Source organism: Hipposideros armiger, unplaced genomic scaffold (genome assembly GCF_001890085.2).
Source record: "Hipposideros armiger isolate ML-2016 unplaced genomic scaffold, ASM189008v1 scaffold_647, whole genome shotgun sequence".
Taxonomy (NCBI): domain Eukaryota; kingdom Metazoa; phylum Chordata; class Mammalia; order Chiroptera; family Hipposideridae; genus Hipposideros; species Hipposideros armiger.
The window spans coordinates 78,291-103,836 of record NW_017731997.1 but is presented as its reverse complement, the minus strand read 5'-3'; the positions used below and the strand labels follow the sequence as shown (position 1 = coordinate 103,836).

General features: G+C 52.2%; 1 protein-coding gene across 1 annotated transcript; it reads left to right on the top strand.

The window, feature by feature from the left end:
• The first annotated feature begins 4,054 nt into the window (after positions 1 to 4,054).
• On the top strand, positions 4,055 to 25,183 carry TTC22 (tetratricopeptide repeat domain 22). Its single transcript, XM_019625972.1, has 7 exons — positions 4,055 to 4,930; positions 18,310 to 18,365; positions 18,543 to 18,658; positions 19,306 to 19,424; positions 20,731 to 20,892; positions 22,641 to 22,793; positions 23,373 to 25,183. Exons 1-7 carry the CDS (start codon positions 4,364 to 4,366, stop codon positions 23,934 to 23,936), a joined length of 1,737 nt encoding a protein of 578 aa, XP_019481517.1. The 5' UTR covers positions 4,055 to 4,363; the 3' UTR covers positions 23,937 to 25,183.
• Positions 25,184 to 25,546: the final 363 nt, after the last annotated feature.

Sequence of the window (25,546 nt, the reverse complement as noted above, 5' to 3'; positions counted from 1 at the left end):
GGATGGAGTCAGGACTCATCCTGCAGACATCCCCACCCCCATACACACACGCACACACACTCACACACTGCAGAGGCTGTGCAGGGCACCTGGGACTCACATGTGGTCCCAGCCCTTAGAGTCTAGTGGGAGAAATAATGACCACACAGCGTGGCCAGGCCTATGAGAGAGGAATGCCTCTGACCCAGTCTGTGGGTGAGTAAGTCAGGGAAGGCTTCCTGGAGGAGGAGAATTCCAAAGTCATCATTGAAATGTGTGTATGACCTGCTAGGTAAAGAAAGGAGTTGAGGGTATGGACCCCCAATAGGTCAGCTCTCTTCCCTCCTCCTCCCCCTTTATCAGGTGCAGCAGAGAGACAACACCCCATTTGATGATGACAGAACTGAAATCAGAAACAGATCTTTCCCTGGGTCTGCCATCCAGCCTGTGGTAGAACTGGACTACTAGGACAGTGGGTCTCCTTTCAGGCCCCACCCAATGCTCTTCTGACATCCCAATATAGCATTTAAATAGGACCCTTGGACCCCTTGCACTTTTGTGATTCTCAGGTACCAGGTCAAGCAGGCACATGGCCATGGCTGACAGCTGTCCACCATGCACTGCTAAGCTGATGGTCAGAGGCATCAGGCGTCAGGAACACACACAGAACAGGCACCGTGGGTCATCCAAGCACAGACTCTGCCCCTTCCCTACTGTGCAACAAATTACTTCCTTTTCTGATTCTCAGCTTTCTTACCTGTAAAATAAAGCTGATAATTCCTGTCTCCCCAGATTGCTGTGAGAATTAAATGAGCTAATTTAGCTATGCTGCTGTCATGTAGCAGAAGCTCAATAAGAGGTCTTTCCCCACCCTTGGAAAGGAAGCTGCAGAAGGTCTAGGGCAGAGGCTGTGTCTCATTCACTCCTTGTGCAGTACCTGGCACATAGTAAATGCTCAGTGAATATTCACTGAATGACATAGGAACAAAAACATTGAATCTACAATAGTCCAGCTTCCCAGGAGTGCATAAAATCTTCAGAGATTCATGTTTGAATCCTTGCCCTGCTGCTTCCTAGATGGTGGCCTTGGGCAAGTTACCCTGGCCAGACTCAATTTCCTCATCTGTTTACATGGACCTATGACTGCAGCCTCCTGGAGGAGCTGTGTTTGCGGTGTCAGTGAGTTGTGGCTGTGTACACGACCAAGTCCTGGGCCTGGGGAGGCCCTGGGGCTTCTCAGGTGCCCAGGGTGGCCCAGACCTGCCTGGGGCTACTTTGATGCTTCTGTTTCAGCCTGAGGCCTTGGCTGCAGGACTCATGGAGGTGTGACCACAGGATATAGGTTCAAGGTCCACTGGGCTGAGAATCCTGGTTGCCAGGTAGACCAGAGCAGGCCAGGGTGAGTCAGGTCTTCAGCAAGGCAACCTGCCCTAGTTAGCCCAAAGCCTCTCTATCACAGCAACTCACTAATCACAGCAACTAACTCTTTCTCTCTTGCAGGTACTGCTGCAACTCCCTCCCACCCCCATTATACAGAAGAGGAAACTAAGGCTCAGACGGGTAGAGTAACCTGCCCTGGTCACATCTAGAGAGGTGTAGGATCAAATAGAAGATATGGAACTCATAACTAGGTTTGGGAGCTCCCTGGCTACAAGAGTTTCTAACCCATCTAGATTCTGGAGTCATCTGTTACATCAATGGAGTCAAGTCAAGCTTCTCAGCCAGGATTCTGGCCTCTTTGATGGGGCTGTAGCTCCTGACTTCAGTCCTCATCCCCTGCTTCAGCCGTATGGGGCTGCTCTATCCATAGGCGCACCCTGCACTGCAAACCTCTGACATTTTCATAAGGCTTTCCTACTGCTGAAATGCACTTGCAACCTACCCTCCCATCCAACTCCTACTCATCTTCTCAGAGTCAGATCAAAAGCTGAACCCACCCATTAGGATGGCAATTATAAAAAACAAACGAAACCAGAAAAAATAAAAAGTGTTGGCAAGGATGTAGAGAAATTGGAACATTTGTGCACTGTTGGTGGGAATGTAAAATGGTACAGCTTCTATGGAAAACAGTATAGCAGTTCTTCAAAAAAAAAAAATTACACACAGAATTACCATATGACCCAGCTATTTCACTTCTGGGTACATACCCAAAAGAATTGAAAGCAGGGTCTCAAATGGATGTTTGCACAGCCATGTTCATAAGCAGCAGCATTCCCAATAGGCAAGAGGTGGAAGCCATTCACGTGTCAATCAGTGAATGAATGGATAAACAAAATGTGGAATATACATACAATGAAATATTACTCAGCCTTAAAAAGGAAGGAAAGGGGCCGGCCAAGTGGCTCAGTTGGTTAAGAGTTGGCTTAAGAAGGCAAGCTCTGAGCAACAGGGCCACCGGTTCAATTCCCACGTGGGCCAGTGACGCTGCACCGAAGCTGAGCTGTCGCTGAGCTGCCAACAGGTGGCAGGATGGCTCAGCTGGTGTAACAACAAGATTGCCTGTTTGATAGTGGGCTACGCCCACCCATAACTAAGACTGAACTCAGCTCCTTGAGCTGAGCTGCCGCCTGGATGACTCAGTGAATAGAGCATGCGCTCTTAACAACAAGGCTTCTTGGTTCAACTCCCGCATGGGATGGTGGCTACGCCCACCTGCAACTAAGATTGAACACAGCACCTTGAGCTTAGAGGCCACAAGCTGCCAACGGGCAACCAGATGGCAATTGGCGCCCTCCACAACAAAGATTAAAGAACAACAACTTGGCTGGTTCCCTTCCCCAATTCCGCAACACTGTTCCCCTTCCCCAATAAAATCTTTTTAAAAAAAAGGAAAGAAGGAAATTCTGACACATGCTATATAACATGGATGAACATTGACAATATTATGCTAAGTGAAGTAAGCCAAACACAAAAGTATACACATTATATTATTCCACTCATATGAGTATGAGGTACCTAAAGTAGTCAAGTTAACAGAGACAGAAGTAGAATGGTGGTTACCAGGCACTGGGGAAGGGGATAGGGCATGAGTTATTACTTAGTGGGTACAGAGTTCCAGTTTGGGAAGATGAAAAAGTTCTGGAGATGGATAGTGGTAATGGTTGCACAACAATGTGAATATAAATGCTACTGAACTGCACTCTTAAAGACGGTTAAAATGGTAAATTTTATGTTAAGTATATGTTATCACAATAAAAATAAAAAAAACCAAACATCTGGGAATTTATTCCTGATCCTCCCAAACAGATCAGAGCCCACATTTCATCTCACGATCACCAGCAATTTATAGTAACTTTTTTTATTAAAAATTATTCAATTTTATATTTTAAAATTACAGGTGACAAATAGCACCAGAATGCTGTTTTAACTGACCTTTTTATTGTTCGAGTCAAATATTTTTAACAAGTATACTAATTGGCTCTATTTCCTCTTTTGAAAATGCTGGCCTACTTTTCAAAAAGATGAAGCAACAGGGTCTCAGGAGCCCTGGTGGAATGAGGGGCAGGAGGGACTCAGAAGTTCAGACTTGTTAGCAAGGGGAGCTGACAGTTATCCAGAGTGACACATACCACATTTACCCATGACATCTACCCTGGGGAAACGGATGTTACTTTCATGTCACAGATGAGGAAAGTCTGAAGTGTGAAATTATGAAGATCACACATTATTAGTGATGGAAAACGTGCATAAGGACAGCACAGGGAGCCCTTCAGTCTTTCCACCAGGGCCAACTGCAGGTCAGAGAGGAGGAAGAGAAAATCTAAGTGGGAAGCTTGATCAATAATGGCCAAAGGAAGAGCAGGAGAGAGGTGGCAGACTCTGTTCAGAGGAAGAACACTTGAGGGACTGCGGTGAGGATGGCACAGGAATGAGGGTGGCTTCCGCAGGCAGCTGGAAGGACCAGTCCTGACTCTTCTAGTCAGCAGCTCAAGCCTGGAGGGTGGAACAGTGCCCACAGAGGAAGAGTCTGGCTGGCTTCCAGGCCTGCTTGGGCACATCTCAGTTCTGCGATCTCAGCAAGTCTTTTTTCTCCTGAGCCTCAGTTTCCTCAGCAGTGAGAGTAAAAACACGTCTTTTGCCATGCACCGGGGTTTGCGTGCCCGGCATCCAGCAATGCACCTGTTTGTCTCACACACCTGGTTGTGCGATGCAGGCGTCTAAGAGCCGCTGAGCAGCGAAAGCGGAAACACGCACAGGGCGCACCCCAAGCGGACGCTCGGACCCACCCACCGGCGGGAGGCGCCAGGACCTAGAGATCGCGGTGCCCTGGGCCTCCGCGCGCTGACCTCAGCCTCCGGCGCCGGGTTCGCTCGGGGGTCGCCCCACCCACAGCCCTCCGCAGCCTCCAAGGCAAGGGCAAGGCCCAGGGAGCAGAGGGGCAGACATGGCGGAGCCCGAGGCCGAGGCGGAGGACCTGGATGCCCTCATCGACGACCTGGACTACCTCCCCGGCCACTTCCACCTAGAGATGCAGCTGAACTTCGAGCTGCGCTCTCCGGCCTCGCTCCGCGCCCGAGACCTGAAGCTGCAGCTGGACGGCCTGCGGCAGGAGCTCAAGCTGGCGGCCGGCCGGCAGCGCCTCGCCGTGCGCCACCTCCTGGGCACCTTCGCCTTCTACCTGGAGAACCTAGACGAGGCCCGGGAGCGCTTCCTCGAGGTGGCAAGTGAGGACCCCGGCAACCTCAACGCCTGGGCCAATCTGGCGCATGTATACGGGCGTCTGGGGCAGGAGGGCGAGGAGGAGGCGTGCGCGGGGAGGCTGGCCGGCCTCATGGGCCTGGCGGCTGACCCTGAGGTCTCAGGGGACCCCCAGCTCCTCGCCGCGCGCTGCCTGGCGGAACAGGGCTATGCACACGGCTTCGACGTGGGCTGTGTCAGCCCGGAGGAACGCGCGCGGGTTCTGGCGGCAGGCATCGCGCTCTACGACAAGGCGCTGAGCTACGGGCAGCAGGTGGGTGACCGCTCCCTGGGCTGGGGTCCTGGCCCCTAACGTCTGCAGAGATGACCCCGCAATCCCAGACTGCCAAACCCTGGCCCTTTGGCTCCCAGAAGAGCTTTTCAATGTGCCTCTCCTCCCTAGTAACCCCCACCTTGGTGCCCAGACCAAGTCTGTAGCTTGACTCTGCTGGGCTAGGTAGGGGTGGATCCGCTTCCCAGCGGGGCAGCCTAATAAGGTTTCTCTTCTGGCAACGCCACAAACTCAACCTGGCCAACTCATCCCTTTCATCTTGCTCCTCTCCGCAGCTACCTGTCCATGTGCCTGTGCACACCTGCCTAAGTAAAAAGGCACAGCTCGACATCCCACCAGAAACTCCAGCATTCTTACTTGCCCTCTCCCCATCCCCTTCCATCCCCATCCATTCAGACCTCAACTCCCGTCCATTTCGCCACCTCATATCTCTGAGGTTTATCGCCTCCTCTCCAGCTTCCTTCTGCCAGCCCAGCCTCTGTCATTCCCTGCCTGGGCCAGTGTCGTCGCCATCATCCTGCCTGGGTTCCTACCCTCTGGCTTGACCCTTCTGCCTTGTCCTCCACCCTGCTGCCAGTGCCATGTTGCTCAGTCTTGCTGGCCATGTCCCTCAGCTGCTTATAGCCCCCAGTGACTCCCCACTGCCTGGCAGATAAGTCCAAGGCTCTGGGGTGGGCATGTGAGGCCCTCTGTGATCTCTGCCCTCCCTCTGCCATGCTCCCCCTTCCAGCCAGGCTTTTCCTTTTGTCTACTTCTCTTTGTCCCCTCTGGGCCGGGTCTCCTTACAACCCACCTTGCCATTTTCTCAGCTTCTTTCTGAGGTGCCCTTCTGCCCACCTTTGCCTGGAAGGTTCTCCTCAGTCTCGGACATCTCCTCCACCGACTTCTCCAGGCCAGGTCAGGAGCCTTCCCAGGGCCCCCATAGCACTGCTCACACTATCTTTTTACAAATCTGTCTCCCCAACTCAACCTTGAAGTCTTTGAGAGTGGGGACAACATCTGTCTGGCTTTCCACTTGTAAACCCAGTACCTGGCACAGTGCCTGCTACACTCAGTAAATGTATCTTGATTGAATGTATGTGCAGCATAGGGTCTGGCACTAAATAGACAGACACTAGGCATATTAGTTGCCTATTGCTGCATAACAAATACCCTCCAAAACTTAGCAGCTTAAAGCAATAAGCATTTATTATCTCAGGGTTTTTGTGTGTCAAGAATCTAGGTGTGGCTTAGCTGCCTCCAAGCTTCCTCACAGGGCTGATGGCAGGACTCAGTTCCTCACTGGCTGTGGCCAGAGAACTCCCCAGGTCCTTGCCACATGGACAGCCCATCATTTTTGCTACATTCCGTTCAGTAGGAGTGAGTCAGTAGGTCTAGCCCACACTCAAAGCGGGGAGATTGCACAGGGCATGAATACCAGGAGGAGGGGATCCCTGGGGCCATCTCAAAGGCCACCTGCACTGCGTGACAGATGAATGATGGAGAGGGCATTGCCCTCCAGTTACAGAGGAGGAAACCTTAGTTCAGAGCGGTACCATGGCTTTCCTGTGAAGGCACAGCGCAGGCAAGGTTGAGCTGATAATGATGACGTTCTATAATGGTTTGATTTGTGATATTTAAATAACAACACGCCTTCACACAGGGCTCCATTCACAAAGGCTCTGCACACCCCTTTGGAGCTTTTTCCACCGAAGCTTATGGCTTCAGGGAGGAAAAGTGGAGTCCAGACTTCAGCAGGTGCAGGGTGGAGGGCACAGACTGGGCTTCAGGGCAGCAGTACAGTGTGGAAGTTAAGACAGTAGACTCTGGGTCAGATGGTCCAGGTCCGAATCCCAACTCTGCCGTGCTCTCTCACCTCCAGTTGGCCCTTAGAACGCTGAGCTTCCGTTTCCCTCTCTGTAAGGTGGGTTTACAGATGGTACTTATGTCCTCGGCTTCCTCATCTGTAAAATAGGGACATTCTCCTCTGGTTGATGTCATAACGAAGAGCTGATATTTGGAAAACATTTGGAATAGAGCCTGCATTAAGACAGCAGGATCAACAAATGACCCGTGCCTCTCCCAGCCTAGGAGAATCACCTCTGCCCCACGCTGGATGTAGCTGTGGCCATCGTTTGGGGCCAGCAGGGAGGGACCCAGGTCTCCTGTTTGAAAGCCTGAGCCTGAGGCCCTGAGTGCCAGCTGCCCTCAGTGGAAGGCACGGCAGGCATCGTATATATGAAGTGTGGTCATGGTAGTAGAGTGGGACCTAAAGAGCCCTGGGCAGGGAGCTAGGAGGCCCACGGTGAGGCCTTCTCCTGTCTGGGCTGTGGTTTCCCCACCTGTGTGAAAGGTGGACAGGGAGCAGGGCTGGGTGGTCCCCAAGGTTCACTGATGGAGAGCTTCCTGGAGGAGGCGAGCAAGGAGGCAGAGGTTCCGGCATAGAGATGGAATGGAGGCCAGCTCCTCCCTCCCTAGTGGAGGCCACCTGCTCGGTGAGTGACCTCCCAGGGGGGAGAGCGTCAAGTAGGGCACTGCCCAGTGCTCCAGGGAGGGAGACCATTGCATTAGGTGGGAGGTGCCCACCAGGTTCTGTGCTGTGTCCTTGGGGCTGGCCCAGCTGCTGCTCCCCAGGTCTGGACAAAGCAGCTATGGTCAGCCACCCCCAACAAATCCCAGGAGATTTGGAGTCCCCTCATTTTATCACCTGAGAATTAGAAGAGATCGTGCTTATAAAGTAGCTGGCACAGAGTAGGTGCTCAAGAAATAGCTGTAGTCAGGATAATGATGATGATTTCGTTATAGTTAGAGCCAGGAGGCTTGATTTGGAGCCCCCAGCTCTCTTACTATTTTTCTGTGTGAATATGGACAAGTCACTTTTGGTCGCTAGCCTCAGTGTCTGTCTCATGAACATTAAACAGTAGTGATCTCTGCCTCAGCTTATAGTGATTATCTAATTGAATCATAGGGTGAAAGTGTGCATAAACGGGTCAATTCTGGGCATGTCTGAGAAGCATATACGCAGCATCTTAACATTTATTGAGTAGCTACTGTGTGTAAGGCCCTGTCTTAAGAAGTTCATGGACAAAAGGAGGAGTAAACATTTGTTCCTTCATTAGCTAGTTTTGTCTGAGCCTTTTCCCTGGGAGCAGGAGTCAAAGGGACAAGTCAGAGATGTGCCAACAGCTGGCTGAGGTCACAGGCATTTGTTACATGGCCTGTGCCATGCCATGTGACAATCATCTCTGAGTGCTGTACACCAGAGACCATATTTTCTGAACCAAAAACAGGCCCCCAGAGGCTGACAAGGGATGTGTACTCTGGGGACATCAGGACCAATGTTGGAGTCAGCAGTGACCTGGAAAGTCCAGGCCCTGGGGGTCAAGGGGCAATGACTGAGTTTCAGAGAAGGAACACTTCCGTTCAGCCCAAGGGACTGAGGGAGGCTTCTGGAAGCGGCAGGAGTAGACTGGCAGGAAGAAGGTAAGGGCACTCCCAGCAGAAGGCCTCTCCACCAGGAGAGGGCTTTGGTGACAGCTGCGCTGTATGTAGCAGGGAGTGGCGCCTGGAAAGCTGGCAGCCAGAAGCTTCACGCGGAAGAGCACACGGTGGCCCTGCAGAGCTGCTGTGTGGCCTCTGAAATCTGGTGCCTGCCCTCCTCTTCACCCACGTTCCTCTTATTCCCCTTGACCCTCACTCTCCAGGAATCCTAAACTCCGTGTCCTTCTCCAGATACACTGTGCTGTTTCACAGCTCCCTAGGCAGCTCCTGTTCTCTGTGCCTAGAAAGCGGACTCCATCCATCAAAAACCCAGCTCATGTCACCTCCCCCTCACAGGCTTCATACAACACACAACTTCACACAGTGATATCCATGAACATTTTCTGTTGGTGCCTTCCAGGCTTTATCGTAGTCCTCACAAGAACCCGCCGATCCCCTTTCACAGATGTGGGAACTGAGGCATCGCCGGGCTAAGTAAGTTGCCCAAGGGCACAGAGCTAGTATATGGCAGCTGAGTCCACTCCGCTCTGTCTGACTTAAAAGCCTTTGCTGTTTCTGGAGAGGTCAAGAAGTGGGGGTGCGATTAAGTGGGGTGCAGATGGCTGGTGGGGTGGTGAGGCTCTCCTCACCTCATGGACTGCCTCCTGGAAATCTAGGGTGGAGGAAGTGTTGAGAAAGAGAAGGTGATATCTATATATCACCAGGATGAGGGCCAGGAAAGGGGGAGGTGGGACAGCGGAGCAGCAGGGTGGGACCCCCAACTGAGAGGGTTGCCATCCAGAGGAGCACAGCCGGGGGTGGGCAGCCTGTGGTCTGACTCACTCTGTGCTCCAGCACCAAGAGATTTTCCATCCTAATGGGGCTGAAACTGTCCCAGGCAGGAAGGGGCCTCTGGAGCCCAAAGGATAAAGAGCAGCTAAAGAATCAATGAACAACTGCATCTGCTGACTAAAATTACAAGAGAAAACATTATAAAAGTTAATAATTTGGCCCATAATCCAAAAATAAGCAGAGCGTTTGTGTGAGTGAATGTTTGTGACTTCCTTTCTCAGCTCTTCATCCCCTCCCGTTCCTCTTTCTCAAGTTACAAAAATATGATGAGGCAGATTGCTTTCATCTACACACACACACACACACACACAGAGTCACAGATGGATTCTTAGTGGCAAATCTCAAGGTTGAATGGGTATTAAGAGCATACACTTTGGAATTAGACCAGGTTAAAATTCTGCCTCCATTACCAGGTGACATCCGGCAAGTCATTTCACTTCCCTGAGCCTCATTTTCCTCATCTGCAAAATGGGGTGCTAAGAGCTGTCTCCCAGGGCTTGCTGTGAGGATTAAGTGAGAGAACATGAAATGTTCCGGGCAGGCAGCAGATCACGTTAGCAGCCCATCCCTTCTCCCTGCCCGCCCTCTGGCCCCACAGGGCTTTGCTCTTGCTTTTCAACAGAGCCATTCCCAGCCTCTGGCTTATCTGCAAGGGATTTGCCCCCTCGAGGGTGAGCCGTCTGCCTTGGACCTCCTTCTGTCGCCCCCTACCGACTAGAGTCTAACACAGAGCTGGACACCCAGGAGAAGTTTGAGACGACTGTCAAATTTAATTTAGTTGAGGGACTGAATTTTAAGTCTTAAACATCCCTATTAGTTTTTGTAAATAAGGTAATATGAACTTATATTTCTCTAGAAAAGCAACACCCCCATCCCAAGCTAACTCAGTTGTTTGAGTTTCTTCCCCATTTCCCAGGATATTGGTGGTTTAACACATGCGCATTTGTAGAACCTTCACCCTGTTTACAGTCCAGGACAGGCCCTGGGTGATAACAGGGACCGGCCCCCTCCCCTGCCATGGGTGCCATTGATCCAGCCATGCCCAGGCCCTGAGCTCAGAAGTTTACGTTCATTGGTGCCCCCTGATTTTTATTAAAACTTCACAGTCACCCTGCCAGTTGAGTATTGTGACCCCTATCGTGCCAAAGACACAAAAGGCTCAGGTAGGGAAGTGACTTGTCCAAAATGACCCACTGTACCCGAGTCCACCCTGCCAGCGGGGACAGGCGAGGAGGGAGGCGGTGCAGGTAGGCCAGCCTCACAAACAAAGGTGTGGGCATTCCTGTCAGTCACCACACCCAGTGGGTGGGGGTGTAGCAGGAAGGCCGAGGACCTGGCTGGTCAGCAGTCCCAGGGTCCCTGCCACACACACACACACACACACACACACACACACACACACACCCCTACCCTTCTCTCCCTCAGCCTTCCTTTGTACGCTCCCCTCTTCACCCAGCACCAGAGCTGCCCCAGCACACTGGCAACTCCGGTGTCTTGTGTAGGACAGATGCAGGGGTGACCTCCGTGAGTGTCAGTGTGGGAGTCTATGGGCTGCAGGGATCCCTCTGCCAGCCAAGCGCTGGGTGACCTGGGCCAGTTGCTTAATCCCTTTGAGTGTCCGTGTCTTCCTCTGTGAAATGGGGACAGTCGTACTAGCCTGACAGGGGTATGGAAGGAGTAATTGGGGTCAGAGAGGGCAGGCCCCGCCCCAGCGAGCCATCGATGGACGCAGGCTTGTCATCGTCATCTCCTGATGCGGCTGCCAGGGCCAAGGATGCCCAGGACCCAGACTCCTCTTCTAAGTGAGCTCCTGCCCGCTTCTCTGCTTTCTCTTCCCCTTCCTGCAGTTTCCCTCATCCTGGCCCAGAACCAGCCTGGGGAGAAGAACAATGACATTGGGGAAGACCCCACTCAGAGTCAGGGGCCAGGATTTGGGTATCTGTGGGACACTGGGCAAGTCACCACCCTCCCGGGGCCTCTGTCTCTTCCTTTGTCAATTGAGGGAGCTGGACTAAGCGGGTGGCTGGGGTGATTTCAGGGACAGGAAGGACACTGGGAAGCGGAGAAATGCAGAAAGGAACAAACCTCCTGGCAGAAGAAAATGCATAAACACACATATAGAGGTGGGAAACCACAGCTTGGGGAATGTGGGGGACAGTATTTTGAAGACTTAAGAGTTTATCTCCGACTTTTGAGATCGTGGGCAAAGTTTATCCTCCCATGGTGTTTGTAAATACACACACACACACATACACACACGACTCCTCAAGTCTGGTTTGCTTTGGTACAGTTAGAAAAGGAGGTGGATGACCACTGCGTGATGAGCTAGGTACTGTGCACTTGTGTGCTTTGCAGATTATCTCACTTGATCCTCACACAGAAATGCTAAAGGATCAGAACTGGTATTAACCCCATTCTACAGATGAGCAAACTAAGGCTCATAGAAGTGTAATGACTCCCCGAGGGGCACACAGCCGTGAGGGGCTGGCAGGAACTGAACTCAGGTCTCTCAGACATAAAGCCCAGGCTGAGGGACATCTTTGCTGAGGCTCTGGCTCCAGCCTTCTCATGGCCTTGGTGACACTCACATTTGCATATCAGCATCTTCTGAGTTTGCTGGTGGCTTCTGCCCTGCTTACCTGGCAAGTTTGGGAATTAGGTCTCTCCTCCTTGTTGATATAGGACCCCAGAGTCAAAGCTGCCTTTAGCATCATCCGGCCCAACTGATTCTTTTACAGAAGTGAAGAAAAACTATGTTGAGAGTACACATAGCACGTACCTATGGGAGGAGCTGAGGAAACCCAGTCATCACTGTTATTACTTTTTCTTCAGCCTCTACTGGTGCTAGAGCTGGATTTCGACCCAGGACTACACAGGGTCCCTTTTCTCTAGGGACAGTGGAATAGAGAAGGGGCTCAATCCAGTTCTGCAAGTCTGAGAAACCAGGACAAAGCAAAGATGACCCACAGGGCCTGCATTTGCAAGACAGACCTAGGACCAGCAAGGGGGGTGACAGCGGGGAGCTGCAGCGTTCTCCTCATATCTTAAGATTCACACAGAGCTGTCTAGGGAACACAAGACAAGGATGCATAGGCGACTTACTTCCATGGCATAGCACCCATCCTTCAAATCCCCTCCGCCTGGTCGAATTGATCACCCCGCCAACATGCCTGTGACATGGGCAGGCCAAGTGGATCTTCCCCATCTGTAGGTGCAGAGGCTGAGGCCCAGGCTGGGCCAGCGTCTGCCTTTCTAGGGTCCCTGGGGGAGGTAGAGGCAGGGGTGGGCCTCCAATCCCATCCCTCTGTTTACTGGCAGAGGCAGGAGCTGGGTGGGGGAGGAGAAAGCCCCTCCCCCTTGTCTTTCTGTACGTGCTCCCACAGGTGGCAGGGCCAGCCCAGGTGGGGTGGGGACAGGGCTCGGTGTTCAAAGCAGGGAGGCTGTGCCATCACAGAGGACATTCCAGTTGTGCAGGAAGAACATATTCCTGAGGCCTGCCACCTTGTGACTTTCCTTTCTGCAGTGTCAGCCTTCACAGTGTCAGCGTGATGAGGTGGAAAGAGAACAGGGCGGTGGAGGGAGGCAGATCTGAACTTGAATCCTGGCACTTACGCCCTGAGCTGTGGGTGTGGGCTGGTCCGTGGCTTTGTTTCTTAGCTTCTGTTTCCTCGTCAGTTAAAGGAAGAGAATGCCTTACTACCTTCTCAGGCTGCTGTGAGGACTTAGGGCCACGATGCACTAAAATGCCCCGTGGATAGCCAAAACTCGAGAAATGTTTCTTCTTTTTCCTCTTTCTCATTCCTCCTTCCCTCAGAGAAAATTAGTCAGCTCTCAGATACTGACTCACAAATGTAGAGCACAGTGTCATCAGGGGCAAAGTTCAAACTGAAAGGCAAATATTTTCCTTAAGAACCAACAAGTTCTCTGTATACCCTGTTCAGATGCACATAGACTCAGAAGCCATTGATATGCTAAAAGATCTTCTATGGAAATCCTTTAAAATAGCCAAGCCCCCAACATTTCATTCTTTGGGGGCCACCTTTTGACGTAAGTGGAATGGCTAAGATCCATCCTTGTGCCCCCAAGTTAACAAAAACCTGCTCTGTGATGGCTTAGCTTAATCCTACTAGTCTCTGCAGGTTCTCCCAGATCACCCATCTTTGTCACTTATCCACCCAGCTGTAGCAGCTTTGGTCTTCAAATTCCCAGGTGATGTTGATGCTGCTGGTCCGGGCACCACACTTGGAGAACCACTAGTCTAGGGTAGTTGGGTGCAGGGACTCTGGCTAAGCTGCTGAGTTCCCAACTCTGCTACCTTCTAGCTGTGCCACTCTGGGCCACAGTTGCCTCATCTGTAAAATCAGGATAATAATAGTCTCTACCTTGCAGTTAACCCTGGAGAGGTTCGAATGTGTTAACACATGCAAACTATGCACCTGGTGTATAGCATGTGCTCAATAAAACTTGCTGCTATTAGCATAGTTAAAAAAAAAAAAGCACCATTTCCAGGTTTCACTTCAGGCTTTCACACTGGCCGTGTAACTTTAAGGACATCCTTTCACCTCATTTTTCCCATCTTACTAAGAGGGTAATAATGGTAACCCACTTTGCATTCCACATAGAGTGTTCTAAGGATCACATGGGACCTGTGTGAGTACACTTTGTAAATAATAAGCACTGAACAAACACTTGCAGCTAGGCGTTGTGGGAAGAAGAACATGAAGTCAGAGAGACCTGGCCCGAAGTATCAGGTTAAGTAGGCAAGTCTCTGCTTCTTTGAGGCTCAGTTTTTCCATCTCTCAAATGAGAGGAATAATAGTGAGGGCCTCGGAGGAGCTGGGAAATGTCCTGAGACCACCTCGCCTGAGGTCTGTCCCTTTCTGTCACCTTCGGTTAGTCCCAGGGTCTAAGGATTTCATTCCAGGGTCAGTGCAGAAGCCTGGGACTTGCCCTGTCCCCTCCCACAGATCTGCCACAGAGAGCAGCCTAATTTGAGACCCCTCCAGCTGGAAGCCTAGGCTGACTCCTAGGCCAGCCGCCTCTCATAGACCCCAGAGCCCGCAGCTCACAGGGTCATGAGGAGGATGAAATGAGAGAAAGAGTGGGGTGTCCTGCCCAGGTTCCCACACCAGGCAGGCCCTCAGTAAACACGGCTCTTCTGGCAGAGGTCCTTTCAGCCCCTCCCAGGCTGCCTCCAAATATCTTGCCTCTGAGAGTCATCAACTCTGAAAGTGAATTCCTTGCAGCTGAGAGGTTTCACAGCAACTTTATTCTCCAGGAGAGAGTTGGAACAGCCCTTACCTTCTCCAGCAGGGGAAGGAGCAGTCAGAAGCCTGTTTAATTTAATTTAACGCACCGTGGCTTGCCAGGTTGCCCCTGGTAACAGCTTCAGCTGCTGCTTCAGTTACAACCAGAGGGATTTTAAAGAGACAGCCTATTTTAGGGACAAAATTGCGCAGCAGAGTGAACAGCCTCCACCAGTTTCATCACAGGGATAAAGGATTCAACCTCAGGCACAGGTCCATTTATACAATTAATGTCGTTCTGTAGCTGCAACCCTTTAAGCCCTCCTGCAAATGTAACTCTTAAGTGGGAATCTGAGGAGGGACTATGTTTGGGATTTTCCATACAGTTGTCAATCAGCTAGCTGCTTTTCCGAAAATCAGTTTTCATCTTCAAATTGAAGGGGAAGGACGAGAATAAACTCTCAGGAGTTGCCCCTGCAATTCAGGTAAACTGCCACCAGGTGGTAGTATTGCTTGCTTAGTATAAACCATAACCAGGCTCTTGAATTAAGCATGTCAGAGTGGTGGTGAACCAAGGTGTTTTAAGCCCTGGCACTTACTAACTACTGTGTGACGGTTGGTACGTTGCTTCACCTCTGTGGTCTTAGTGTCCTCAGAGATATAATAAGGAGATTGATCAAGATAACTGAGTGTTGTGGACGAGGCTTGGCGCTAGGACTATGATGGCATGAGTTTAAGTCCCAGCTCTGTCATCTACTAACTCTGTGGTTTGGGCATGGGATTTAATTTCTTGCAGCCTGAGTACCAAATAAGAAAGTGGCTACGAACCAGGGAAAGCCCTGAGGACACCACATTACTCTCCAACACTGGGGACCTGTGAAGGACAGAAAGGTGCCTGGGACCCTAGGAGATCTTAGGCCCTATGAGCACAGCAAGGGGTGGAGAGCGGGGTGAGGCAGGGTGCCCCTGGACTCCAGGGCCTGAGACCCCATTGCCCCATAAGGAACTGAAATAAGTCATAGTGGACAGAGCAGCCTTCTAGACACCCCTAACTCCATTCAGCTTTATCGTAAACCAGGGAAGAGGGAGCAAACATTAACGGAGCAAGCACTCCAGGCTGAGCACTGCTTCACCGTGCCTCTGAGGCCTGTATTATTACCCCCCTTGCTTTGCAGATAAGGACACAGCCCCGAGGGGTCACTTGTCCGCCCAGGGCCAGCCCCCTGAGCCTCTGCTCTTCGCATTACAGCCCCCGCGTCCTCTACACCTGCTCTTGCTTATGGCTGCACTTTCTTGTCCGGAGCCTGAGAGGCTCTCTCTCTCCCTACCATGACTCAGTTTGGCCAACCTCCAAGTGGGCACAGGGTCAGAGGTCATGAGATCACACCTACAAGCAGCCAGAGAGCCTGAGGCACACATGCCTTCAATCTTTCCATGGTCAGGCTTGACATTGTGTTCAGGCCTTCAGCCAGCTTGGCCCACAGTAGTTGGCCCATGAGTCACGCTCCGTTCCCACGTCCCAGGTCCTGTGTAGGTGCAACTGGTAAGGTTATCCAGCACCCTATCCCAGCCTTCTGCTTTGGCCAGTGTTCCCCACTGAGATTTCAAGGATGTCCTTTAGCCCCTGTGACCTGCCGCTCTCCCCTCTGGGCAGCCCTGTTCCCAGATAAAGCCCCCTACACATATTCTACCCTAAGTGACAAGATTACTCTCCAAGGTGATGTGAATGTGAAAACACATTGGATCTTGGCATTCCCCAGTTCCAACGCCTTCTATGGCTCCCTGCTGCCCTGCGGATGAGCTCCAGATCCTAAGCCTGGCACTCAGGGACCCCTCCTAGTGCAGCCCTGCCGTCTCGTCCCCCCCACACCTTACAGCTAGACTTCCAGCCACGTGGGGCTGCATGCAGATATCAACACACTCGTCTCTGAGCTTTTGCCTGTGATGTTCCTGCTGTCTGGAATGCCTTCTCTTCCCTTATCCACCTGGGTGCTTCCTACTTGTCCTTGAGAGCCCTATTCCAGCGCGTTCTCCCCTGGAATCCTTGGGTGTACCCCCTGGAACCTCCCATGCCCCTGGTGTTTCTTTATTCTATGTCTTTGGTTCTGACTTTCCTGCCAGACTGGGAGCTCCTAAAGGCAGAATCTGCCTTTCCTCTCCTGTCTCCATTGCCCAGCCGGGGTCACACAGGAAGGTACTTGGGGAATAGTGGCTGAGACATGCAGTTAGTGGGGCCTCCTCTTGGTGGTCTGGCTTGGGCCCGGGTTCACTCAGTAGGATCTGACGGATAGGCCCCCTTCCTTCTTCCTCGCTCCGAGCTCATCCATGGCCTCCCCAGTGCAGCTGCAACAGCAGCTTTAGCTCCCCCCACCTCGTTTACATAGACCGTGCTCCATGCTCCCCAGGCTGCCCACATATCTCCATGCCGAGCCCTCCATCTAGAATGCCCTTGTCCCTCATCCACCCTCTGAAATACCACTGCTATTCAAGACCCATCTTACAGCCCATCCTCTGTAAGACCTTCTCAGAGTCTTCGGGCTAAGATGGCCTTTCCACCCTGCTGCATTTGTCTGCATCCCTGTCAGGGCCTTGATCAAACTTTGCCTCATATAACACTGTAGTTATCGGAAACCTGGTGTGGTGAGGGCAGCGTGGGCTTGGGAGCCTAACAAAGGGGGTTCGAATCCAAGCTCTGACACGTGCTCACTGTGTGACCTTGGGCAAGTCACTTCACCTCTCTGAGCCTCAATATGTTCCTCTGTAAAATGGGGATGACACCTACCTCATAGGTTGTTGTGAGACTGAGATGATGGGTGTCAGGACCCTGGCACAAGGCACACATTCATTCACGCTCTATTATTTATGCCTGGGTCTGTTGCCCCAGCCAGGCTGTGAGCCCATTTGGACCAGAGCGCAGGTCCCATTCATTCCCACATCCCCACAGCACCCAACACAGGGCCTCACACCATAAAAGCCCAGAAATGTTGGTGGGACTGAATGCATTCACCCCAGCTGCTGAGGGTAGGGGTGGAGGTTATGATGGGGGTCCTGAGCTGAAGAGGCTGTGGGGTGGGGGGAGAGTGAGTACAGAATTCCGCCTGGAGATCATAGACAGGAGATGAATGCAGAGGGAGGGGCTGGAGCCTGAAGCAGAGCTGCTGATATGCACTGGGGGTTTTATTGGTTTTCATTAAAATTCCTTCCTGAGGCAGGAGCAGCTACTCCCATAAATAACGGCATAAATATTTTATCTGGTGCCCAAGTCGGTCTAAATGCACAGCAAGGTTGGCAAGAATAACAATGGGAAACAGTTCAGGGGGGTCCTGGGCTTCAGCTGAACTCACTCAGCATTCCCAAAGGGGCTTTCTCAGGAAGGTGGGAGCTGACGGATGGCGCCAAAGGGCAGAAGCCAGTGGACACTGGGGGAGAGAAGGTGACCAGTGGCGAGTGGGCCCCAGGGTGGGGGGATGCAAAGCACAGGTATGGAGCAAGGGTTGGGGAGCTTAGCTTGGAGAGCAAGACGGGAGGGGAGGGAATGTATCCCATACCCACACTGTGATGGTCTCCTCACCTGGGGCAGTCACACAGGTTACCTCGTCAAATCCTCTGTGGTCAGGGAAGTGAAGTAACTTGCCCAAGGTCACCTAGCCAGTCAGTGGCAGAGCCAGGACAATACCAAAGGTGTTTAAGGCCAAAGCCCTTGTACTGATTGCTTCTCCGCGTTCACAGAAAGCTTGGGAATCTATGAACAATAGCCTGAGCACCTCAATAACATTGGGCACGGGCCATTCTCTGCTTTCCTAGATCCCGATGGAGGAGAAAAGGGGCTGGTACTTCACCATGGCAACGCTCTTCATCAGGTTAGGCTGGGTAGTGGGGGCACAAAATGGCAGGGGGGAGAGGTGTGGCCTGGAACCCAGGGGACAGGTGGCTGAGCCCATCTCCATGGCCATTAGCCAGGGGAGGGGAGGACTTACAGCACGCTGGGGACAGCTGGGAGGTGGTCCCAACCAGCAGCATCCTTTTCTTGGCCACAGGCTAGATGGCATCTTCCTGGAACTGGACAGTGAGGAGCAGAAGAGGCTGCCCGCCTTCAACCGCACACTGGCCCTGCTCCGGCAAGTCCTCAAGTCCTCGGACCCCCACCGCCGAGGTAGGGCCCTCAAGGACAGCTGGGAAAGCAGCCTCTGCCTGGCTCTCCCTGCACCCGTCTCTGGCATTGTCCCCACCCCTAGCACTGCCTCCCTTCGGGGAACCCTGTTTCTCTCTCCCTCACCCTCTGTCCCATATACTCACCTACACATCTCAAGAAGCTCACACACCTTACACAATCACAAATCACGCAGGTGTGCGCCTCACGACCTAGAGTGTGAGAGACTGACTCTCCCCTATCTCCGCCTCTCATCCCCACTTTCTGGTTGGGAACGAAGGCTCTTCTGGAGAGGAGTCAAGTCATTTTCTTCACAGGGCCACACAGCTAGGACAGGGGCTAGAATTTCAGAGCCGGGGAAGAGTTGGAGTCAGAGGAGCTGTCACCTTCAGGGAGGTCCCCTAGGTGACCCAGTAAGCACAGATTAAGCACTGCGGTGTGTTCATCCATTCACGCATGTGTCCCCTCTCGCCACCTTTGTTTCTCTCATTCGGTCCCTCGGTGGCCTTCCGTGATTTCTTGCCACTCACCCTCCCTCTGTCTTCTTGGGGGCCGACACCTTGGTGGAGCTGCCCCCCACTCCTCGTGGCCCCCCTCCCTGTCTCCTCCCTGCTGCCTCCTAGAGACCACTCTCCTACTCTTCACCCCAGCTCTGGCCTGGTGCTACCTCGGGATACTGCTAGAGAGGAAGGACACCTTCTCCACCACCCCCATGGGCGTCCATGACTGCGGGTACTCGGGGACTGACCCCCTGGACTGCTTTGGCAAGGTACGTGCCCCCCCAGCCGCACCTACTCTCCAAACTGGGACAGAGCCTGACACCCCAGCCTCCTCAACCTGAAACCTGCTGCGTCTCTGGGTGTCAACCCACTTCTAACCCCCACCGTGTACCCATCCAGGATGTGCCCTCACTCCAGACCTTTCCATCCCAAACAAAAGTGCGCCTTGTCATCGGTCCTCTTTGCCTAAGAATCAGACCCTCCCCATGCCCAGTCTGAATCCCGCCTGTCTCCAGCCTTGTCTTCCAAGCGAGTCACCATTTCCCAGATACAGCCTGTCCTCTGTCTTTTCCCCTTCAGGCCATGATTCATATTGTACCTCCCCAACCCCAGTGGCTTAGTGGCTAGAGGATGGGTTTAGCTGGAGTCTCACCCCTCTGCCCACAGGCCATGTGACCCTAAGGCAAATGGCTTCCATCTCCAAGCCTCCTTATCTGTTAATTATGTGATCTGCCTACCTAGGTAAGTGAGAGACGCAAAGGAGGTAGTGGGCAAAACTGTTCACTATGAACTGGGAAGTACTGGTCAAGCCTTATTCTTGGCACCTTGTTTATATGGCAGTTTCCACACTCAGCTCAGTTTTGAAGTCCTTCCTGGAGGCCGGAGACCCTGTAATATTCATTCACCTGTGCATTCAGCACAGTGCCCTGAATTTGGCACGTCCCTTATGTTTGCTGGTGGGTGAAGAGCAGTGTCTTGATGAGAGATCTTAGAACAGAGCAGAGCATAAACACCCGTTCATGAGTCTTCCAAGAGTTGTGTCCAGTTTAAGAAACACACTGCCTTTGCCCTCCTTGAGAACCTACTCTGGGCCGGGGCAGGGCCCACCATTTCAGAGGTAGCAACAAACACAGGACAGGCATCCCTCCGTAACAATACAGGGGGTAAGTGCTTGGCCCAGGTAGAAACACTGCACTGTGTAAGTATGGGGAGGTAGAGGCTGATTCAGGCCCCTCCTCCTGCCTGCCCCAGGAAAATGGGGGAGCATGCACTATATGTATCTGAGGATGAGGGGTTTGCCTGGGGTCTGGAGAGATTCACTGGACATGACCCACGAACATGGAGGAGAGCATGGCAGTGAGTTGAGCCCTCAAGAATTAAGTGCCAATGAGTTGTACCCCAAAGTGTTGGGCTCCATGATAAGACTGAGCTTACTGGCAGGTGGATATGGGGAAAGGGTATTGTGGTAACATGGCTCTATCCAGAGATGGGATTCCGAAAGGTCAGGCACCATTTAGCCAGTTCTGGCAAACAACCAGACAGATGATTTGCTCCTACCCGTCCTTTCTTATTCAGGCCATCGAGATTGCCAAGAACCAACCCCCCATCCTGAATCGCCTGGCCAAAATCTTCCACTTCCTAGGAAAGCAGGATATGGCCATTGGCACATGCAACATGGCCCTGGACGTCCTACGAGATCCAGAGCTCAACTGGCAGGCGTATTGCACAAGGGCCAAGGTGAGTCAGCCTTGAACTCCACCTCCTTCTGACATCGGGAACCAGAGAAAAAGGGCCAGGGGCCAAGACCCTGTTGCCAGAGCCCAAAGATAATGGAGTCTTCATGGCAGAAAGGAGCTTAGGAATCATCGAGGCACAGTTTGTGTTCTGTACGAGCGTTGAGTGAAAGGATGAAGGAGGCTCCCGCCCACTGCAGGCATCCCTTCTACATGACCTGGTCAGTGACCTGCAGCCTCTTAGTGACTAGTACCCAGTGTAGTCAGACTGACCTGGGTTGAAATCTGACCTCTCCACTTATCACTCCAGGACTGGGGCAAACCACTTCCCCCTCCAAACCTCCCTTCCTAAATCTGAAAGATAGAGACAATAACATCTGTCTTAAAAGGTTGACAGAAGACTAAGTGAATTAATATCTAATGCACCTCCCTCTGCCCCCTCCTCGCTCCGCTCCCTCTCTTCAAGCCACACTGGCCTCCTTGCTGTTCCTGAGGCAAGAGCTTCCGTCAGGACCTCTGCCTGGAATGCTCTTCTCCCAGATGTCCGATTGGCTTCCTCCCTCCCTTCCTGGAGGTCGTGATGAAAAGGCAGCTTCTGGCACCATCTTACTGAAAATGTCGCCCCTCACCAACATTCTGTCCTCCTTTTTTTTGCTTTGCTTTTACTTCTTAGCACTTATCACTTTCTAACATTCTGTTGGCTTATTTATTATGTTTATTGTCTCTCCCCACCACTAAAAATATAATCTCCACAAGGGCAGGGAACTTTGTTGTTTTTCTCTCTAGTGTACCCTCAGTGCCTGGAACAGTGCCTGGCACATAGCAGGCGCTTGATGAATGTTTGTTGAATGAATGAGTGAATGAATGAATGAACTGAACACCTACCATATGCTAGGTCCTAGCTATGTTCTCTCGATTGTCACGGTAACACCCCAAGGAGGATACTAGTGTACTGATTTTTCAGATGTGGAAAATGAGACTCACAGAGGTTGAGCAACTTCCCCCAGCTCACATGCTAATAAGTGGAGAGGTGCTGGAATTAAGCCAAATACAACAGGCACTAAAGCCAGAGTTGCCACTCCCAACCCCTCACCTCATGATACCCTCTTAGTGTGGAGAAAAAGGGAGGAAGTGAGGATGAAAGCAAGGATCTGGAATCATGTGTAATTTGATGCGGTGAGTTGGGGCCACCTGCCGTTCTCCCCAAACTGCTCACTTACATGAACTCTCACCAAATTGGTACTGCATCCTCCCTAAAATAAGCCCCCTCCCCTAGTCACTTCGATCCCATCACCCTGCTTACTTTTTCATAGCGCTTATCACCACTCCAAATGGTACTGTTAGCTTGTTGCTCATGATTATTTCCCTACTAGAATGTTAAGTTCTACCAGGGCAGGGACCTCTTCTTTCTTATCACCATTTGCACCCCCAGTACCTAGTACAAGGCCCGGCATATGGTAGGCACTCAGTACATATTTACTGAATGAATGGGTGAATGAATGAAGGGCTCCTACTTCATCCAACCTCCTATTATACAGACAGGGAAACTAGGACCCAGAAAGGGGAGTAGCTAACCCAAGTTGGCAGAGGACTAGGATGCGGGACTCCTGGATCCCAGTCTCAGAATTTCCTGCTGCACCACAGAACCTCCCTGAGTTGCTGTTGAGAAAAAGACTGGCTTCATTTAGGGTAGAGAGGAAGGCAGGGTTTCATGCTTGGAGCATCTTCCCTGAGCTGACTCTCTGTGGGCAGATCCACATCAGAGCCTACCTGCACGACCTGGAGCGGGTCAAGATAGGGCTCGGAGGCATGCCTGACAGGAACCACCTGGCCTGCGCCAAGGCCGACCTCGAGGAAGTGGTCAAGGTGTGCCCAGGCCTCAAGACCTACCTGGACATGGGGCAGGTAAGGCAGCCTCTTGGCTTGGGTAGCCAGTGTCTTGTTAAGAACCTATTTACTCTCTGCCAGGCCAGGCCTGGAAACTGAGGACACAGGGAGGTGTATGGGGGGCATCACCCTGCCTGATAATGGTACCCACCACCTACTGCCATGGTGAGAATTAAATGAGATCATGCACATACAGCGTTTAGAACAGGGCCAAGCTCTTTCTAAACACTCAGAAAGTGTGGGCCATTATTCTTCACCCAGAAGTGCCTTCTGTGCACAGGGAATGATTACCAAGAGGTGACAATATCATAACATATATGAGAAAACTGAGGCCCAGAAATTGCCCCACTCAGGGTTATGCGGTCAAGAGTGATGGGGCTGGAACTGGAAGCGGAGTACTGTCTCTCCTTTTCCAGGGGAGCGGGACCAAAATTTGCGGTGAATAATTGTTGAAGGAGGAAGGGTGGGAATGAATGAACTGAATTTTTTAAAAAGCAAGTGTAGGAACGGATTGAGCAGGAAGCAGCCATGGCAACGGAAAGGGGGCTGGGGGGAGAAGGAGCGGGGAGAAAGTCTCATCTCAGCACCCCACCCCAGGTCTACTACTATATGGGCGTGGACGCGGTGCAGGAGCTGCTGGCGGTGGACGAGTCCGCGCTGAACGAGGCGCTGGTCTTCCTGGCCAAGGCCAGTGAGTCGGAGCTGGGTGCCATGCTGCCCGAGCTGCAGCTGCTGCGAGGCAAGTGCCTGCGCATCAAGGGCGAGGAGGCCAACGCAGCCGCCTGCTTCAAGCGCGCCGTGGAGCTGGACGACGCGGGCTCCAGCCACACCGAGGGCTTCGGCTGCCTGCTTGAGGCGCTGCTGGCGCAGTGGAGCCAGGGGCAGCTGAGCGATGGCGAGCTGGGCCGCGAGGTGGATGCGTGGCTGCGCTGCGCCCAGGGCAAGTACCCGGCGGCGCGCCTGCACCAGGAGCTGCAGCGCGTATGGCGCGGCCACACGGACGAGGTGCTGGGGCTGGCTCGGGCCTTGGTGGCCCAGGGACGCCTGGCGCTAGTACGGCTGCTCTTCGAAACCATGGAACGCGACAGCGAGGGCACCAGCGCCCGGCGGAGTGAGGCACATTCTCCTTCTGAGGGAGATCAAGGCCCCGCCCACAGCTGATTGGACCAGGTTTGGGCACTGGAAATGGCACACCCTGCTATAGGCTGGCAGGTGAGTGGAACCAATCAGATTCTCTTTCAGGAATTTGAATGGGGACATTGAGACAGTAGGGCAGTTTGATGTACCCGCGGCGACAGAAGGACCATAATTCAGGAGAGCAAGACTGGGGCCAGATGCCAGAGACCAGCGGGAAACTGCCAACTGAAGGATAAAATTGTGCAGAGAAAATAAGATGGCTGTGAGTCTCCTAACGGATACAGAAGATAACTGTGACCATTTTGGCAGTTTTCTAGTTCTCAGTGCAATCTCTAAGGTCTGACTGCCTGTCTTTGGATTCCTGTGAGCCACTTCCTATCCTTATAAGTAAACCCCCCTTTATTTAAATTGACTGGAGTGGTTCTCAGGTGCTGCAGCCAGAAAAGCCTTGGCTAGATCAGAAGGCAAAGCTGCGCGGTGAGTGGGTGAGGAACGGGGCAGTAGTCTACACCTGTGTGCTGAGAGCCCTGTCCTACCTGGCGAGCAGTCTTCCAGCAGGCCTCATCCTTGTTCAGCGTGGTTTGCAAGGCCCCTAGACAACCTGGAATAAAGTGCATCAACAGTACCTTTGACTGACTTCCCTGTTCTGGAAACCCAGGGGCCCCACCCATCAGGAAATGCCACCCGTGCCCAATCTTGAACCTTCTACAAGAGAATGAAGAAACTGTTGGAATTTTGCACTTTTGGAATCATAGTCAGAATCTTAGGTATGGAATTTTGTTGTCAAAGACTTACACTTTGCCACCAAATCTTAGAATGGCCAACCTCGTTTCTTGTGGCCCTACCTACAAGAGCTAACTTAACCTAACATTCCAGATTAAGCTCTTGCCAGACTCCAGAAAAGCTAGTTGTACATAACTGCAATGGCAAGACCCCCATAATGGTTTGTGAATTATTTTGCATTTTCCCCTTTCTCTGAAAAGTTATACTCACGGCTTTGCTCATCCCCGATCCTCAGATGTTAGCCAGGGATAGGCCAGCACCCCTGCATTGCTTCTCATGTCTCCACTGACAGATGGAGAACAGATTGAGAAGTGTCGTCCTTAGAGATCACACACTCCAACCCTCTCGCTGTGCAGATGGGAAGACAGAGCCCTTGAAGGAAAGTGGCTTGCCCAGGGTCACACTTCCTAGCCTCCCCTCCCTTGTTCCTCAAACTTTTGACATTTTTTCAGGTTTGGAAAAATACCAATAAACTGATTAACACTGAAGCGCTAAGTGTTTGTGTCACTTGTCACCTGGGGCACTGCTATCCACTGGGATAATGCTCTAACTCTAATGGTGGCATTCCAGGTACCTATGAAATCTGGGGAGTGAGACCACCCTGAGGCTCCCGAACCCCATTTCATGGCTCATTATGGCTCACCACTTTGGACGGTGACATTCTCCCCCTCCCCGCTTCCTCTCGCCCCCATTGCACCAGAGTCAGGAGGTGACTGACAGCAGGCAGCACACACAGCCCTGTCCACTTCTCCCCCATCCTTTCTCTACCCACAGCTGTGACCTGTGACTTTTTCTAGGACAGGACACCAACTCTTTCTTCTCCTGCTTCTCTAAACAAACTATAAATTCAC

Excerpts from the sequence above, each read along its gene's own strand:
- TTC22 (XM_019625972.1), top strand. The coding sequence starts at position 4,364 with ATGGCGGAGCCCGAGGCCGAGGCGGAGGACCTGGATGCCCTCATCGAC. Across the intron at positions 4,931-18,309 it reads CGCTGAGCTACGGGCAGCAG|ATCCCGATGGAGGAGAAAAG; the intron begins GTGGGTGACCGC and ends CTGCTTTCCTAG. Across the intron at positions 20,893-22,640 it reads CGTATTGCACAAGGGCCAAG|ATCCACATCAGAGCCTACCT; the intron begins GTGAGTCAGCCT and ends CTCTGTGGGCAG.